The sequence below is a fragment of the Wyeomyia smithii genome, chromosome 3 (assembly GCF_029784165.1).
Source record: "Wyeomyia smithii strain HCP4-BCI-WySm-NY-G18 chromosome 3, ASM2978416v1, whole genome shotgun sequence".
Lineage (NCBI taxonomy): Eukaryota > Metazoa > Arthropoda > Insecta > Diptera > Culicidae > Wyeomyia > Wyeomyia smithii.
This window is the reverse complement of record NC_073696.1, coordinates 257,825,938-257,843,365: the sequence shown is the minus strand read 5'-3', so window position 1 is coordinate 257,843,365 and position 17,428 is coordinate 257,825,938. Positions and strand designations below refer to the sequence as shown.

Sequence of the window (17,428 nt, the reverse complement as noted above, 5' to 3'; positions counted from 1 at the left end):
TCGACTGTCGCATTGTGTGAATGACAATAATTAGCAATCATGCGACAGTGTAGTACAGTATAAGATGGAAAATAAATAATTTCTATAAATGTACTGCCAAAAAATATCATCAATCGTGTACCCCAGAAGATTTGAATCCAAACTTCTAAACTTTTTTATTCGAAAATACCTAGTTCGCTGCAGCGAAAGTCTCATCCAAATTTAGCATATTTAAGCAAAAACTGGACAATAAAAGCATGAATCTTACAAATTCAATTAACGTCCTCGGACCCAAATAAAAATCGATGCTAAGAAAATTCATTTTACTTTAATTTGTAATAAATTCAATAAATAGCACAGACAGCTACAGTCAATAACACTCGAGCCAGAGATTGTCTATACAATGACAACCATATAAAGAGAAGTGAGTGAGAGAATTGTTGTTAATATTGAATTCGTGACAAAAAGCAAGAGATAAAGTAGATCGTATGAAACTTCGGTAGCGGCTACTGTCGCGTAGTGTTTCATTCCACAGTGGTAACTACAAAAATCTTGCTGCTGTCGTGTGAATACTGTAGCGTACCTGTACATTTCCCCACCCTGATTGGGCCAAGGACTTTTCAGTTTAGGAGGAAGCTATACTAGTTCCTGAATAATCGTCAAAATTCTTGAGTTACCGTGTGTGCTACAAACGCTCGAAATAAAAACATTTTTTGCAGCAAGGGCAGTACATCATGTTCAATGAATTTGGGTACAATTTCAAAATTTCATATTCATACATTTAATTCCTGAGTATTTTTTTATTGAAAGTATTTTTCGTAGTGAACATCAGGCCACTGCGAAAGGGAACGCAATGAAAAAGCCGATTTACTAGCAAGACAAGGTTCTTCTGAAAATTTTATAGGTCCAGAACCTTTCTGTGGTGTCTCATCAAAGGCATGGGAGTGGGATGAGTGGGAGAGGATGGTTATAAGAAACAATTAGAAACGTGTAGCTGGTCAACGGCAATAAAAAAATATAAATATGAAACCAAACTGCGGGAATCCCAGATAATCACTCCCCTCAAAAAAAAAAAAAACAAAGCCTTGGTGCTACATTCCGTATCGGAATTCGACCTTCTGTTTTACTATACACAGACTTCGCAGCCGACTGTTAAGTGTACAGGACAATTGCAAGGCTAGCGCTACTATCCGATGGATTCTCATATAAGATTCACATTGACGACTCCTAGTTCCGTAGGGCAGTCTTGAGGATTCCGTTTTTAGGATGAAAGCCAGTGGACGCTTACCTCACTTACAAACAGCCCCCCAAACCACCACTGAAGCTGCACTCTGAAATCGAGGAACACATTTCAGGGACTCCGGAATATTGTCTCTTACTGATGCCCACAATTGATCATTTTGTGCATTGTGTGGCTGCTCCAGGACAAATATTTTCTCATAAAAAAATGAACTCGTTTCCAGCGTGCCGAGAAAGTACCATTTTCGCTCTATCGAGCATCTCTTTCTGAGAGCACACAGAAACACCGTGAACTTTACGCTTCTCGTAGCCCAAGGTCAGTTGTTCATGCCTTGTTCAGACTACGCCGCATATCACTTTGGGTGTTCACACTACAGTGAGATGACATGGTTTGACATTTGCTTTATTTGGTTTAGTAAATGAAAAAAGAAGAAAACCACAAACAGGCCGAAGCAAAATAAAAAAAAAAACACAGCAATGTGACAGCTGATTGGATTTCGCGTTGACGGCATCGAAGGTGATTTGAAAGCCTGCTCGTACCTACGCAAACTCTAGTGTGAACGGGGTATAAAATATTGTGGATTGATTCAATAGATATATTCAGATTGGTGGCAAGTTTTCGAACTGAACGTTGTCTTTTTCGCTCTTCCACAACTTTATCGACTCACAGTGTCCTTGCAGATCGGCACGGACCGGAGGGGATGTCTTCTTGTACCTTTTGATGGTTTTATGAACGAAACCTCGCCTAACCCCATACGATTTCAGACGCTTTTTTACGTCTTCTTGAAATTGCTTCATCGCGCTTAAAAAACAAAACACAACTGACAGGCAACCAACACCATACATATTTGTGAGTGATTACATAGGTTACGAACGCTCACTAATACTTTCGTTTAATATAGGTAAGAAAGGAACGGGAAAGACAAACACTCGAAAACTTGTATTCAAATATATTAGTATTTGTATTTATTTTATTTGTATTTTTATTCAGCACTGTCGATTTCAGTCTTAAGTATTTTTGTTCCAAAAACTTACTTGACTGATTACACGTCTGCTATGAAGTGGTTCGATACCTAGCAACACTTCGGGAAGAACCCGTAATGGGACGGACTGATGTAATTTCTGCATGAACTGAACAACACATCTTCAACAATGGTTTCCAGACACTTTGGATCTGCTGACAATGATGTTATTCCTCGGTAGTAAGAATTGTCCGTTTTATTTTTCTTAAACACCAGAGCCCTGTAGGAAGATTTCCATGCAGAAGGGAACTGTTGGAGTTGTAGAGACCGATGAAAGATTGTTTGAAGAGACCAGAGAGAATATTGAACATGTACAGTAAAGTTGCTTTCCGCGATTTGCTCCGTTGTTTTTGGAATAAACGCGGATTTTTTCATAAGAAAATCGGAAATTGGCTTTTTTTGGAATTTGAAATTTCCGCGGTTTTTTATGCGGATCTCTAAGAAAAGTCAGATTTCCTGGTTTTATGTTCAGTTAGTCTATTCATAGTGTCCAGTGAATTATTCTATAGTACTGGGTATAAGTTAATTGCTCTTCAATCTCTATTAAAAGTATTTACAGGGTATCATAGAATCCACTGCAGGTAGGCCGGGATTTAAGAGGGGACAAAGAGGGCAAATGCCCCAGGCCTTCCGACACGAGGGCTGGTTCTGGGTCAGACGTGAAGACAGAGTGGAGACCTTTTTTTTTTTTGCTCGTCAGCTTCCAGTGAAGCGTTAAGTTTTTCGTGTAGATCACTCTTCATTTAAAAAGGCCGGATACAGTTTAGTTTTCCGCCAAGTCATTTGTTCCCGAGATTTGAATATTTATTCCACCAACTAATTAGATAACATACGACAAATAATGCAGGACAAATAATCAACGCAAAACCTTCAAGAATTGATGTTTAATGTTTAAGAAACGAAAAACGGCAGACTAGTATGTGAGTTTTAGTTTTTGTGTTGTTAGTTAGTACATGTAATTATGTTAATTGATAATTTTATTCCGTAGTACTCTTTGATAAAGGCCTGAACCAAAGGTCGAAACGTCAGGTTGAACAAAATTTAATCGTTTTTTTTTTGTACACAACATTTGTTTGACACGGCACAAGAAATTTAGTCGTTTTAATTCCTCAAGAGAAAGCCAACCCACCTCTGTAACAAATTTTCAAGTTTGATAAATTTCTCATTTAAGGTAATTATATTAGCTTACTTCCAAAAAATTTACGCCCTTGCGATCGGCCTCCTGCAATTACCCGTAACATTTGCCATGGCGGATGAGAATATGCGTGTAGGTAGGCATGTTTTTGAGTTCTTTCTTTGTTTCATACATCAATTCCTCCTCAGTTTTCGCGACAAAATTGTTGAAGTAGATTTTACACTTTAGGTCTGTCTATAAATTCTCGATGGGGCACAGCCGTGACGTTGGGAGGGTTCACCGTCTTGAGTACTAAATCGATATTTAGCCGCTCCATCTCTTCTAACGCTTCCAGTAGTAGTCCGACGCCAGATCCGGCCAGAACACCGCCTATTCGCCCTTATGGCATTTGACGAAGGCAGGCAGGTACTTCGTACCATAAATTTCCCCATTCACGGCCAGTTCGGAGAGAAAGAAGAGCGGCTTTGTTGACATCCCCTTCTCGATGATTGTCAGCCACAGAAGCACCTTCTTGGGGAACTTGGTGTGTGAAATGAACTTCATCCCCTTCGTGGGGAAGTAGAATACGAAGTGCCCTGCAGGCGTTGTCATCCAGGGTGAGCTAGGTCTCGTCGTCCATCACCACCGCCACGTTGCGATTCGCCGGAAAAATTGACTTGACCATCTGGTTCAGCTGATGCCGCTGCGTCATTGCCTGTAGGTCCGAGACCAGTGGACGGGACCGCTTCCTGACATGTATGTCCATGTTCGTCAGGTACTTTTTCACTATTTAACCAAACGCACTGACCTCCCGACTAAGTGCACGCAGCGGTGTAGCCACTTTTTGCTCGGTCTTCCTCTTCAGCATCCTTTGGAGCTTCTCTCCGCTCGGCGTATTCGGCGTTCACAAAGTGCCGCACGATGTCCGTTTTCGACGCGGCGGCGTTCTTTGAACGCGCATACTTCTGAACGGAGTAGCTCCACTGTTATCGCCATCACGGTCAAGGTTCGACTGATAGAGCTGTCAATTTTTTTCTGCTGACTCATGGGTTACTATGCTGCATGGGTAGTTTTTTCAATGCGTATTAAGGTCTTAAGTTTCTAACTGTTTACATATCTTTAACTGAAACAAAACATAGTTTAAAAAGTCACGCAGAAACATAACTATTAAGTTATAGTTTAGGTATTTACTTAGCAATTCAGACGTCTTAAGCTACTAACTGTAACCATATCTCTAAATGAAAGAAAAAACATTTAAAAACAAAAATCACGCAGTAATGTAGCTAACTGATTTTTTTAATACTCCTGGCTTTCAGTGTATAGCGTCGGCTTAGGGTCCTTGGCCTTCGCAAAAAAAAACTTTCTTCAACAGTTCGCCTAATTCATCGTCATTGTGAACCGCCAGTTGAATGTGTCGAGGAATAATACGCATTTTTCTGTTGTCTTTAGCCGCGTTTCTTGTTAGCTCCAAAATTTCCGCTACCAGATATTCCAAGGTAGCAGCCATATACACACCGGCCCCTACATCGATGCGGTCAGCGTACTTGCCCTTTTCAAGTATTGTGAGGGTACGACCCATTGGAAAAGTTAGTCCAGCTCGACGGGATTTCGGAATAGCTTTTTTCAATTTAGGTGCCATTGTTATATCGTGTTATCGATAAACGGGCAAATACTTCCACGATCACTAAAAACTGCCGCATCTCGCGCCAAACTTAAAAAAAATGACGATGATATGACGATAGGCCCATGAAAAATCGACATTTTCATTGTCTCGAACAAGCTTGTAAATGGTCACGGTAAAAAGCAATACTCAGAGAAGTGTTGGTGATTGTCAATACAAATGGTGAAAGTATTTCTTGTTTTGACTTTGCTCTGCACTCATCCATTGACATGGTTCAGGTTTCAAAAGAACGGTGCAGGAGAGTAAAGCCCGCAATAACCAGAGGATTCACTTTTGTAAAATCAAGCTTCAATTATGTCTATAAAAACGAACCACAAACCATGTTGTGAGAGTCTTATTCGTTCACTTTTTTTTAATAGGAGAGTTACGGATATACTGAACATTATTAAACCATTTATTTCAGGTTTCTTATAAATTTGTATATAGTTTTGAATGTCTGCTACAGCCATTCGAAAATACAATCTTTATACTCCCAATACTCCAAGGGACGAATGACCGATTGGGGTTAAAGTCCCTTCAGAAGAAATCAATCAATCAAAAAACCCAATGGGTATTCCAATTAACAATTAAGAAAGTTTTCAAGCAAGTGTTTGTAACATACTTTTTGCCCTTCTTCTGGAAAGGTATAGTAGTCACTTGCCAAACCGAATATCTAAATGTAGTCCGACGAACCGAATGCCTTATAGCACTCGACTCAGTTAGATGAGTTGAGCATTTTCTGTATGTATTCTGTGTGTGTCTATGTGGTAATACTTTATTACTAGAAGAGCAAAAATATAAAAATCATCCAAAAATCGATTAGAGGTCCCTATAAGTCAAATTGAGTAATTTCAGTGTGTAACTATGGGCGTTTTCGACGTACGCTTATTATCGATTTACACGCTGCCGGGATCATTTAAAAGTTACGGCAGAATAAAGTTGAACTTTACCTTACCCTATTTTTTTAAGCCGTGTAAAATCCAAACGAAGGATATTCAGCTTTGAAATTATTTTTTTGGGCAGCCTAACACGGTTCATTCGCGTCGTTTACGTTTCATCGTCATACCCAAATGGAGAACTCAGCGAAAGTGGAAACACAGCTTGCAAGTTATGCAAAAGAACTTAAAACTCGATTTATCAATTTCATTAAAATATATTTCTGCGCAAATATATGGAACTGCTTTCAGATGTTTAATTGAAATTAATTTGAACTCAAAGGCAGAAGTGGCAATTCTACATCTTCATTGCCAATTGCATCAAACAAAGCAACCGGCATCGACCGCCGGCAAACTCACCACGTGTGCCAGCGGTCCCACGGAGAGTGAGTACCTCGCGCCCGTTCATTCGCTGTCAACAGAGAGCACTCGCGCGGTTTGCCCCGGTAGAAACACGGTTTGCAAGTAGAAACACCTGCGTTCGATGGCTTCTTCGCGGGAGCCCACCTCTCGTTCGCGTTCGGGGTGCTGGCGGCTGGTTCGCGTTTTCTCACCGCTGCTGCTGCTGCTAACTGATAGACAGCTAGCTGACGGGCTGCAGCCGATCACGATCGTCATTCGTCCGTGGTCAGCGGTAGAGTTACCATCGTGTTTATTTTTTCTCTTAAAATTTTTTCCACCTTTAGTTTGTTTCGCTTTTGGGCATTGGGTGCGCGCATTTTCAGATGATTTATTAGCTATATTTTGACTGCTTTGCATAGTTCGAAAGACAACAAGAGTAAAAGCGGTGCGCGTTTGCGTGTGTTTGTGTGATCATAGATACTACGGATGCTGTGGGCCCCGAAATCGATCGGGTTACGACCGCGGTTCGTACCGAAAGGAATGTGCACGCGTACGAGAGTCTGTTGAAGAGCTGGAATCGATCGTCGAACCGAGGAAGAGGCGTGCGGAGATCCGATAGATATCGGAAACATAATCTCGAAAGTAAAAGTGATTAACGAGTTGTTTTGAGTCGCTATGGATTAGCGATTCGGAAACTGGTAGTAGTAGTACCTAATAGAAGTAATAGTAGGTGAAGCTGGATAGCAGTTAAGTGTGCGTGTGATTGAGTAAAACAAAAATAATGTGAAATATTGTCTCTCGAAACGATTTTACTCAATTTAGCGTGTATTGTGTGACGGTGAAAGGAAAAAGTTGAACGTAATCCTTCGATGTGACCTTTCGACATTTCCGCCAAGGCAAAGAATGAATTAGCGGCTTCGATTCGGATACCGTCTCAGCCAACCTGTCTAAACTGTGTGTCAGTGAAGAAAAAAATGTTATCAAGTTTGACGTGCGTCATGCGTTAAACACAGTGGTGGAATCGAACGACTGCAAGCTACACTTGGGAATTCATTTGTTTTGACATCGGAAAGTTCAAACGATTTTCGCGGAAGTTTACCCGGCCGTCAAAATGTGCAGCAAAAACAACTTCGAAGTTTTGATGGAGAAAATCAATACGGTATGTGTTAGTAATGCTTACGTAGTAGCGGAAAGTAATTGGTTTGTCCTCCGTTTCTGACCGAATTTATGAGGAAACTGGTTACGTTTCCTTCTACCTTATTCACATTCCAACTTCACAAAGTGTTAGGAAAAATATTTCAACGATTTCAGTAAACAATATACTGTTTCTATAAAACGCTAGTGAAGGTACCGAGGATTACAACCCATATCCAACTCCAATTCGGATTCGAGAAAATTGAAAAGAAAGAAAACAGAATCCCTTGAAGACAGTAAAAGAACATTATGAAATATAAATATACTCTCGGGAGGAGAAAGAAGTCATCACGTATATTAAAACAAGAGGAGAGTTGAATAGTAGAATAAGGTTTTAAACGGTGAATTTTAAAAAATATATGAGAGGAGTTTTCGAGATCAAATTTCCTAACGAAAGGAAACTCACAAGGATAGACTCCAATTTTCAGAAGTGCACCCACATTACTTCATATTATTTTTGATGAATAAAATAAAGAGAAAAATGTAAACACTCCAGAAACGAAAAAAAAACTTAAGCTGCATGCAGGTCTTTCACAACTGTTTTCTGTTTGATGCTGAAAAAAATTCTTGTAGTTTAATAACTACTCCAACCCTAGGTTGTCAATCTAGACTAATTTCGTGACCCACAGCGGTGAACTCTCCCACAAACAAATCTGAAGCAATCAACTGAAAGGAAGAAAAAACTACCTTTCTAACCGCTCTTACCCCTATACGATTCTTTGCGAAGTTCTTGTGCGGAGTTGTGTGCACCCAAACACAGCCTCCTGCCAGGCCGATCAAAAGTCACTCACTTCAGCCTGTTGGGCCGTGAACGAGATAATCCCAAGCCACTCCCGGTTGTCGGGACCGATTAGAGTTCATGCTGAAGTTTTTCGTGCCATAACATGGCGCTAGAAACGGTAGGTCAACATTTTCCGCACAATAAATCGTGTTTATGGGTGCGACGTAGACCTGTTCCAATCTTTCGAGCGCGACGTGGAGTTTCTGCCTCTCAGTAAGAAAGGTAAATAATGGCAACAAGTGGAGCCGTTTAGATTTGGTTACAACACCGCTCGAATAACGGAGCGAATGCGGCAAGTTTCTGGGTACCGGTTGTAAGGCACACCCTAACAATTCAGGGCAAGCGAATGCGAATTCAAGTCGTTCGTTAGCGGAATCAGACGGCGTCTGATTTAGTTAGGGAGGTGAAGAAATTTCGATCGCACTTAATGTTTTAATTTTAAGATGAATTATTTATTATTCAAATGAAAAAAAATCATCGAGAACTGTTTGCTTAATTTATTCGCGGCAAAAACTTTCTCAATGATAGACCAATAACCACTTCCAAACCAGTATAAAATCGGGCCACTTCAAAGCAGCGGCCTTTTCCTCTGATTGTGGCTAGTTTAGACCTAAACCTGTTAGGATGACTGTTTATTGCCTTCGTCCAGCCTCCGGGTTCATTCGGTTTATCATGATCGGTATCGTAAACAAACAACATACTGACATTTAGAGAAAAAAAAAATAAAACACTCTTTGCCTAATCGGAGCTGAAATAAATGTCGGTCCCAGAGCCACCGAGCTACCGACAACGGTTTGGCTTTTCCTCGGGTGCTTCCAAGCCACTCCGAGTTAAGTTGTACACGCTTATGTCAGACAGACCGTCAGAGCCGTGGTACGTGACTTGTCGAGCGCTTCTAGAGCTCACCCAGTCTAGCCCGCAATCAGCAGAGCCAGACTTCCCCACTCGAGGCAGAACATTGCTGGCAGCTGCCCCATACCACCATAGCAGGGTAATTTCGTCAGGGAAATCATGAAGCGAGAAAAAAAAAAACGTGTCAGCATTTTTCAGCATTATCGGTTTGGCATTTTTCTTATCGCACAGATTCCGTAGGCCGCAGGCGAACAGCTGCTGGGAAGACGCTACCAGACACGTCGATAAATACATGTTGTTAATGGACGTTTTGGGGGATCTGCAGAGCAGTGGACCAGTCGCTGCTGATGTTGTTTCGTCAATTCAAAGTCCGCTAATTGGAGGATGGAGTTTAGTGATCTCACAGCAGATTAAAATGGTATACCGTTAGCATAGGCCAATGAAAACATTAACTGTTTTTGGCGTGTTTGTAAAAATGTAAGAACAATCACAACTAAATCAATAAACCCTTGAAGAGGTTAATATTTGATTTAATTGATTAATATGAAGATTGAGGTGCTTATTACGGGAGTCACTTCACGGTGATATATATTTTACTCTCACGCTCACTTCACTTTTTTAGACCTATTCCCGATTCCACCTCAAGTGAGGTGACAAGAATCACCTGCGGGGAGTGAGATTGACAGTGAAGTGAAATTGAGAATAGGACAAGTGAAATGAGATTGTTTCCCAGCTCAAAAATCCCTAAGTCCCAGAAAGTCGTTTTTTCCTTTTTTTTAGATAACACCAGATGTTGACGTGTTCTGCATTTCTAAGACATTCGGCATTAAAAAAAATGTTTTTTTTCGGTATCGAAAATTTTTTGAACTAGTTGCGTTTTTTTTTCATCGGGCAAAAAATGAAAATTTTACCGCTTTAAGGTACGGATCAAATTCTGATTCGTTTCGTTACTGAAGAATAAATCCAATATTTACCATTAGATCACAAATCAATCAACTTTAAGGCTTATGGCATCTTCGTGGAATCATTTCATCGTTCAAAATGGTCGTGAAATAATTCCACGCGAAACGTCGCTTTTTCCGTTTCCATTTCACTCATATGACACTCATAAAAACCCAGATTTCACGGCAGATGTCACCTTGCGACGCTTTTCTCACTTACGTGAGTCCCGTAATAGGATTTTGTTCACTTCACTCTGATTTCCTGACCGTGAAGTGACTCCCGTAATAAGCACCTGAATAATATGAGTAATATGTGTCATATACACAATTCCAAGGAAATATTTTTTTTTTTCAAGTTCGGAATTGCAAAAGTTACACAGAATATGTGAAATGTGAAAAATAACAATAATGTTATATCGGGTGATATTCAAAATTTTGGATTTTTTTTTGAGGTTCTCCTTCTCAACAACAAAAACCCTCAGATTAAAATGAGAATATGTATAAGAAAGTCCGGAGTGATTCGCGATTAGGACGCAACTAACAAAATGTAAACAAATCGTTTTATTACATCATTGGTTTCCAAAAGACTTACAAAATTCATGGCAAGAATTCTTTCTTTTGTATAAATCGATAATAATATTTAAATCAAGTTTTTAGTGAAGGGCTACAAAACAGTTTAACCAAAACAAAAGATACTTTGGAACTAGGCCCTTTACATTGTTTTGAAGCAACGGGCTTATTTGCGAAATATTTCGTAAGGCGACAGTAAAAGGCGGATCAACATTGTTTTCAAAATAAAGGCGCATTTAAAGGGGCGCAAAGAAGAAAAAATAAGAACTCATTTGAAAAGGGTTAGAAGAAAAGCAGATTTTAGCCATAAATGCGCAAATTTAATGTGGTATTGTTAGGAAACTATAAGACAGGTTTATTTTACGTCGAGATTTGGTATTGATGTTAATGTTAGTCACTTCTTTTGAAATTGAGATTAGAAAATATACTTGCTAATTTTCAAACTTAGAGAGAAAATCTTACTCAAGATTTGTGGGGAAGAGAGGGGTAACAAAAATCCAACAAAGCTTCATTATGGGAGGAGAGGGGTGTTGAAAATTTGAAAAACAGTCCTTAATACATTTGTGGATTAGCGTTTTGATCTACCGTTGATACTGAAAAGCCGTATTTCCCTCAAAATATACTGAAATCGTTCAAAATTTTGTAAATTATAAAATTGTTAAATGTGTTGCAAATGTTAAAAATTTTGAGAATGTTGCAAATACTACAAATGATAGAAATGGTTGAAACTCCAAATGTTGAAAATGTTAAAAATATTGAATATGTTGTTGAAAATGTTGAAAATATTAAAAATGATAAAATTTATCAAACTGTTAAAAGTAGTAGAGTATCGAACGTCTTCGTCAGTGGTTTTCTGCAGCAATCTTAAGCAAAAAAGGGCCGAAGAAAACCACTGACGAAGACGTTCGATACCCTACATATTTCAAAAATTTAAAAAATGTTAAAAATGGTAAGAATTCAAAGAATGTTAAAAATGAAAAATTGCAGCAAAATGTTTAAAATGTTAAAAATTTGAAAATTTGTAAAAATGTTGAAGTTGTTAAACACATAGTGCCCTATGAAATATTAAAATTTGAAAATAATAAAAATGTTTAAAATGTTAATAATTGTAAAAAATATTAAAAATGTTAAGAATTTCCAAAAATGTTAATAATGTTAAAAATGTTAAAAATGTCAAAAATGTTAAAAATGTTAAAAATGTTAAAAATGTTAAAAATGTTAAAAATGTTAAAAATGTTAAAAATGTTAAAAATGTTAAAAATGTTAAAAATGTTAAAAATGTTAAAAATGTTAAAAATGTTAAAAATGTTAAAAATGTTAAAAATGTTAAAAATGTTAAAAATGTTAAAAATGTTAAAAATGTTAAAAATGTTAAAAATGTTAAAAATGTTAAAAATGTTAAAAATGTTAAAAATGTTAAAAATGTTAAAAGTGTTAAAAATGTTAAAAATGTTAAAAATGTTAAAAATGTTCAAAGTGTTAAAAATGTTAAAAATGTTAAAAATGTTAAAAATGTGTAAAAATGTTGAAAATGTTAAAAATGTTAAAAATGTTAAAAATGTTAATAATGTTAAAAATGTTAAAAATGTTAAAAATGTTAAAAATGTTAAAAATGTTAAAATGTTAAAATGTTAAAAATGTTAAAAATGTTAAAAATGTTAAAAATGTTAAAAATGTTAAAAATGTTAAAAATGTTAAAAATGTTAAAAATGTTAAAAATGTTAAAAGTGTTTAAAATGTTAAAAATGGTAAAAATGTTAAAAATGTTAAAATTGTTAAAAATGTTTAAAATGTTAAAAATGTTAAAAATGTTAAAAATGTTAGAAATGTTAGAAATGTTAAAAATGTTAAAAATGTTAAAAATGTTAAAAATGTTAAAAATGTTAAAAATGTTAAAAATGTTAAAAATGTTAAAAATGTTAAAAATGTTAAAAATGTTAAAAATGTTAAAAATGTTAAAAATGTTAAAAATGTTAAAAATGTTAAAAATGTTAAAATTGTTAAAATTGTTAAAATTGTTAAAAATGTTAAAAATGTTGAAAGTATTAAAAATGTTAATATGTAATAGTGAAAACGATAAAAATGTGGAAAATATTGAAAATGTTGTTAAAAATGTTGAAAATATTAAAAATGTTAAAATTTTTAAAATTGTTAAAAGTAGTAAATATTTCAAAAATTAAAAAATTTTTTAAAATGGTAAGAATTTAAAAAATGTTAAAGATGAAGAAATTGTAAAAAATTGTTTAAAATGTTAGGAATGTTAAATTTGTTAAAATTGTTAAAAATGTTAAAATAGTTGAGAGTGTTAGAAATACGGATTTGCAGACTTAACAGTGGATCGAAACGCTACTGAGTTTTATGTCCGACGTTTCGGGCTTTGGACTTGGCCTTCTTATATATTAAGAGGGTAAGTTCGAAGGCCGAAATGTTGGACATAAAACTTAGTAGCGTTCTGATCCACCGTTAACACTGAAAAGCCGAATTTCTCTGGAAAAATGTTAAAAATGTTAAAAATGTAAAAAAATTGAATAGTTCCCAAAATTTAAATTTTTCTAAATTGAACGATTGCCAAAATTTGAAATGGTTAAAAAAATGTTATATATATTTCATATTAATATAAATGGCAAAAATGTTAAAAATGTTGAAATTGAAAATGGTGCAATGGGCAAAAATGTTAAAATGTTAAATATGGAAAATGTTGGATTTTTTTATAAAATATTGTCTATTTGAGCTTTGATATAAAAGAAATCGACGAAATTAATTATTTTTCAAAAATTAGTTTCATTGAGAAATTTTCGCGCCGGAAAAAAAATTTTTTTTTCATTGTTTTTCATTACATGGATACATTTGTTCGCTACAATTTTCTCTCAGACCGTTTTCCTGTATAAGCAAAGGTTACAGAGCTGCAACTCTTTGAATGCTTCGAAATGATAAATTAAGCCAAAATGCATACGCCTTCATAGAAAATTACTCTTGATTTTAAAACATTCTGCCATCTGTGAAAAATACGCGGTTTGCTAAGCCAAACTTATGCGAAAATTCATTCGATCAAAAAATTCGATTGAATTTTTACGGATTTCCAGATCATTTGGCATGGAAACTCTCTTACGGTAATGGTATAGCACAGGCTTGTTATTCTTCTCAATATGCGGAAAGAGCAGAGTGAAAAGACACCGCTCACGTCTTGCCCAGTATGAGCGCTGCGTGTAATGATTTTTTGCACCACACTTCTCTCTTCTGCTGTGTGCTATGTTTCTGCTGCTCGCAGAAAATATTTAATACACTTACTGTTTGCATCACAGCTGAACGAAACAAGAGTGGTGAATCAATCTAGTGAGAAGCAGAAGTTCTTCACGGTGCGCACTGCTGAGATAAATTCGATATTATTCGAAAAGCAAAAAAAAAAATTAAAAATGTCGAAAATGTTGAGCGTTAAAAATGCTAAAAAAATCAAAATGATTGACTCGGTAGAGAATCTGTGATTTGATGAAAACTATCAAATCCATGGAAATGGTGAAAAGAGCACTGCTTAGAAAATAAATTCAATTTAATTGAAAAACATGCAGAACCTAATGATAATTCGAAAATGATGAGAATAATGAGGTTGGCAAACCACTCAAAAATCATATAAACTGTGTTATAAGTTATCAATAGATATAAATTTTGAAAACCTATACAAAAGGATGGGAGTCGAAAATGGTTATTTCTGCACTACGTAATAATGGACATTCTTCAATTGATTCACAAAATAAAAAGAAATGAAAAAAATAGTAAATATATAAAAAATAAAAATAAATTAAATAAATAAAAAAAATAAAAACTAAAAACATTATAAAACAAATAAAACAAAAAACAATGAAAAAAATGAAAAGCTAATGAAAAACTAATTAAAAATAAAAAAGCCAGCCACCAAACAATACTCTTTTCTGAGTAAATTCATGACGTGCGAAAAGTGTGCAAGTGATACAAAATAGCTCATTGGCAAGACCGAGTTATACGTCCTGTGGTGGTGTAATGAAAACACATCTGACCGGAGATTAGAAGCTGTGGGTTCGAATTTCACCTGCTGAACTTTATTTTTTTGAAAATTTTTAATTAACGATTCCCCCATCAAGTATATCTTTCAATTGTCAAACCCACATTCGCTGCTTAAAATAAAAATTGAAAATAAAGGTAAAAAATCTTTAAAAAACAAAAATTGAAAAAAAAACAATTGACGTTTATGGTTAGAAGTAAACAAAACAATATACACTGATCAAATTATTTCACGTTTGATTGCAATTACATCAAAAATAACTACAAGATATAATTATTTTCTATGAAATGTGTTTTCTGACTTTAGGGGAATTAGGCAAAAAAATTAATTAATGAAAAACAACAAAACGTTCGATTATATATAAGATTCAATTATTGTATATAAAGCGAAACAAAAATTGTAGACTATATATAACACTGGTCGACAAAAGCGGAAAAATGCTGCCCTAAAGCTCAAAATAGTTGCCCTAGAAAGATTATAGCAATTTAACCATTCCTGAGAAATTTGGTGCCTCTAGCCAGTGTAGAAATGCATCAACTTTCGTCAAAGTATCGTATAGTAATTGCTCGCCGGGTTCGTCGTTTCAACGTTTCTCATAAACAAGAAAACTCATTGAAGTCTCTAAAAAATGTTGGTGTTAATTTTTTTCCCAGTTTGAGTTTTAGGGCCACACCTGTGTTGACCAGTGTAAATATGGTAAAAATTATGTTAGGTGCGTAACTAAGTTCTCGCTTTTTGTCAATAATGGCATCAGCAGAAAGTGCTGGTAGATTTTGACACACATATCTCAAACGTGATGAACCAAACTGCGACAAATGGTGAACAAATTACTTTGAAACGTTTATGATTTTATTGTGACGTCATATAGGATTTTTATTTGTGTGAAAATATCTGATTTTGTGCTAAGTAATCATCATTCGTGCGAAGTGTTACTTTTCTGATTTCATTCGCAGAATGTTTGAAGAAAACGGCGGCTGAAGCGCACCGAAAGTTAAAAAAAAAATTACGGAAATGCTGCTCGAAATGAAACAACGTAGCGTGATTCTGTGGTTTTAAAAACGATAATTTCGATGTTGACGACTGTCCGCGCGAAGAAAGGCAAAAAAAACTTTGAAAACGCTGAATTGGATCTATGCCAAACGCAGGAACAGCTTGCTTTAGTATTAGAAATTACCCACCAAGCCATTTCCAAACGGTTGCAGGCTTTTTCAAAACAAAGCTGCATTTTTATTCAAAAAAAAGCAAGAATTTAGTTGCGCCTCTGATAGAACAAAAAAGATGTATATGCTATAAAAAGCAAAAAAGTAATGTAATAAAAATTAAAAACAATGCGAAATGAAAAAAGGAAAAAATAAAAAAAAACGGTTTGATTAATAGAAATGGTGAAAGCGCTGTGTGGCTGTGATAAAAAATAAAAAAGAGAAATTAGCCAATATGGTTAAAAATCTAATAATTCCATCAAACGATGGCAGCGACTTGTGTCATACTTTCAAATTCGCTTACCTGCTAGAAAGAAACCATTTCAATATCATTACATGACTATGCTGTAATACACCGCAAGTCGACTCGAGTGAAAGTAAGTGAAGTCATATTTCATGCCATAATCCGCATATCAAACTGATTGCACGGTAAAATGTACGCTCAACGCGTTGCTGCACTTTCAAACGATTCGTCGCAAAGATCACTGCCAAGGTTGTCGAAAATAGCTTCCCCATCGTCATGGAATCTACACGTTCACATTTGCATGCAGAGTCAGTACCGAGTACTGAGTAAATGCAGCCGTATTTGCAGCAATGAGAGGAAACATCTCATGACGGCTTTTTCCTCTTCAAATAAAACAAAATAATACAATATGTACGGTATAACAGCAACAAAAAAAAAAGCGAATAAGATTGGCTTATTCACATTCGACACAACCTTATGGGTTATGCGCGCCTGCTAATTGACTTTTATGGCTTCGACGCGCAGCCGAAACACGAATCGCGCAAAAGCTGAAAAAGAGATTGCCTGCTTTTCCGTTTTCGTACATTTATTCGCAAAAAAGGAATTGTCGGCGGCGCATTCACGTGAATCCTTCGCAAAGTTGGAAAAAGGGTTTCAATGTCTTTTGAGTTGCAATTGTCGTGATTGCGTTTCCCACGGCCAACCAACAGTTGCAACCGTTCCGGTTGACCTCTGGCCAGGTTTTTCGTGAGTCCGTGACTTGGTGGGATCGAAATGCGAGAGGGATTTATTTTGAGGTAAGACAGCAATCAATCGTTGAATATTTATTTTTAGCTCATTCCAAAGGTTCGGATGTTAATGTTTATCGTAAATCGTTGCGTCCGGTTCGGGTTTGGTTTCCCTCTGTCTTCCGCCGCTAAGAACCACCGGTAATAACTTTGACCCTGCCGTGTGTACACTTCTTCGCCGTGATTTTTTTTTATCGAAAGGCTATTTAAAGATCCATTGCTTTTTACTGCACATTGGAGAATAAGCGGTCGATTGAATATTTATTGCGTTTTTTTGGTGATTTTGTAGTCACTTTTTGTATTGTTGGCCTTATATGTTGCGAAGAGATCAAAGAGAAGTAACCGATGCGTCCTCCGTTAATGTATAAACGAAATATACATTTTGAAGTTTGAAATCGGTAGTCATGCAGATTTTTTTTGTTGCATATAGAAATCTAAACTTCAATTGCATAGCGGTTCAGTTTGAAATTCGAACAAATGCTAACGTTCAACTGAAAATTAGCACCGAAGTGGAACGGTATTCGAAAGTATA

General features: G+C 36.1%; 2 protein-coding genes across 3 annotated transcripts in view; one reads left to right on the top strand and one right to left on the bottom strand.

Moving 5' to 3' along the window:
• Window positions 1–4,684: 4,684 nt before the first annotated feature.
• On the bottom strand, window positions 4,685–4,993 carry LOC129729215 (histone H2A-beta, sperm-like). Its single transcript, XM_055687712.1, has one exon. The coding sequence runs from the start codon at window positions 4,991–4,993 to the stop codon at window positions 4,685–4,687; it is 309 nt and encodes a 102-aa protein (XP_055543687.1).
• A 1,583-nt stretch (window positions 4,994–6,576) lies between these two features.
• The window catches only part of LOC129727608 (disheveled-associated activator of morphogenesis 1), a 138,152-nt gene continuing 127,300 nt past the window's right edge, over window positions 6,577–17,428 (top strand). For both annotated transcript variants that reach the window (XM_055685600.1, XM_055685599.1), the window contains exon 1: window positions 6,577–7,450. In XM_055685600.1, the coding sequence (XP_055541575.1) occupies window positions 7,403–7,450 (48 nt within the window). In that variant the 5' untranslated portion in view covers window positions 6,577–7,402. The remainder of the gene's footprint in view (window positions 7,451–17,428) is intronic.

Bases quoted from the DNA above. Each gene is read 5' to 3' on its own strand.
- LOC129729215 (XM_055687712.1), bottom strand. From the start codon at position 4,993: ATGGCACCTAAATTGAAAAAAGCTATTCCGAAATCCCGTCGAGCTGGA.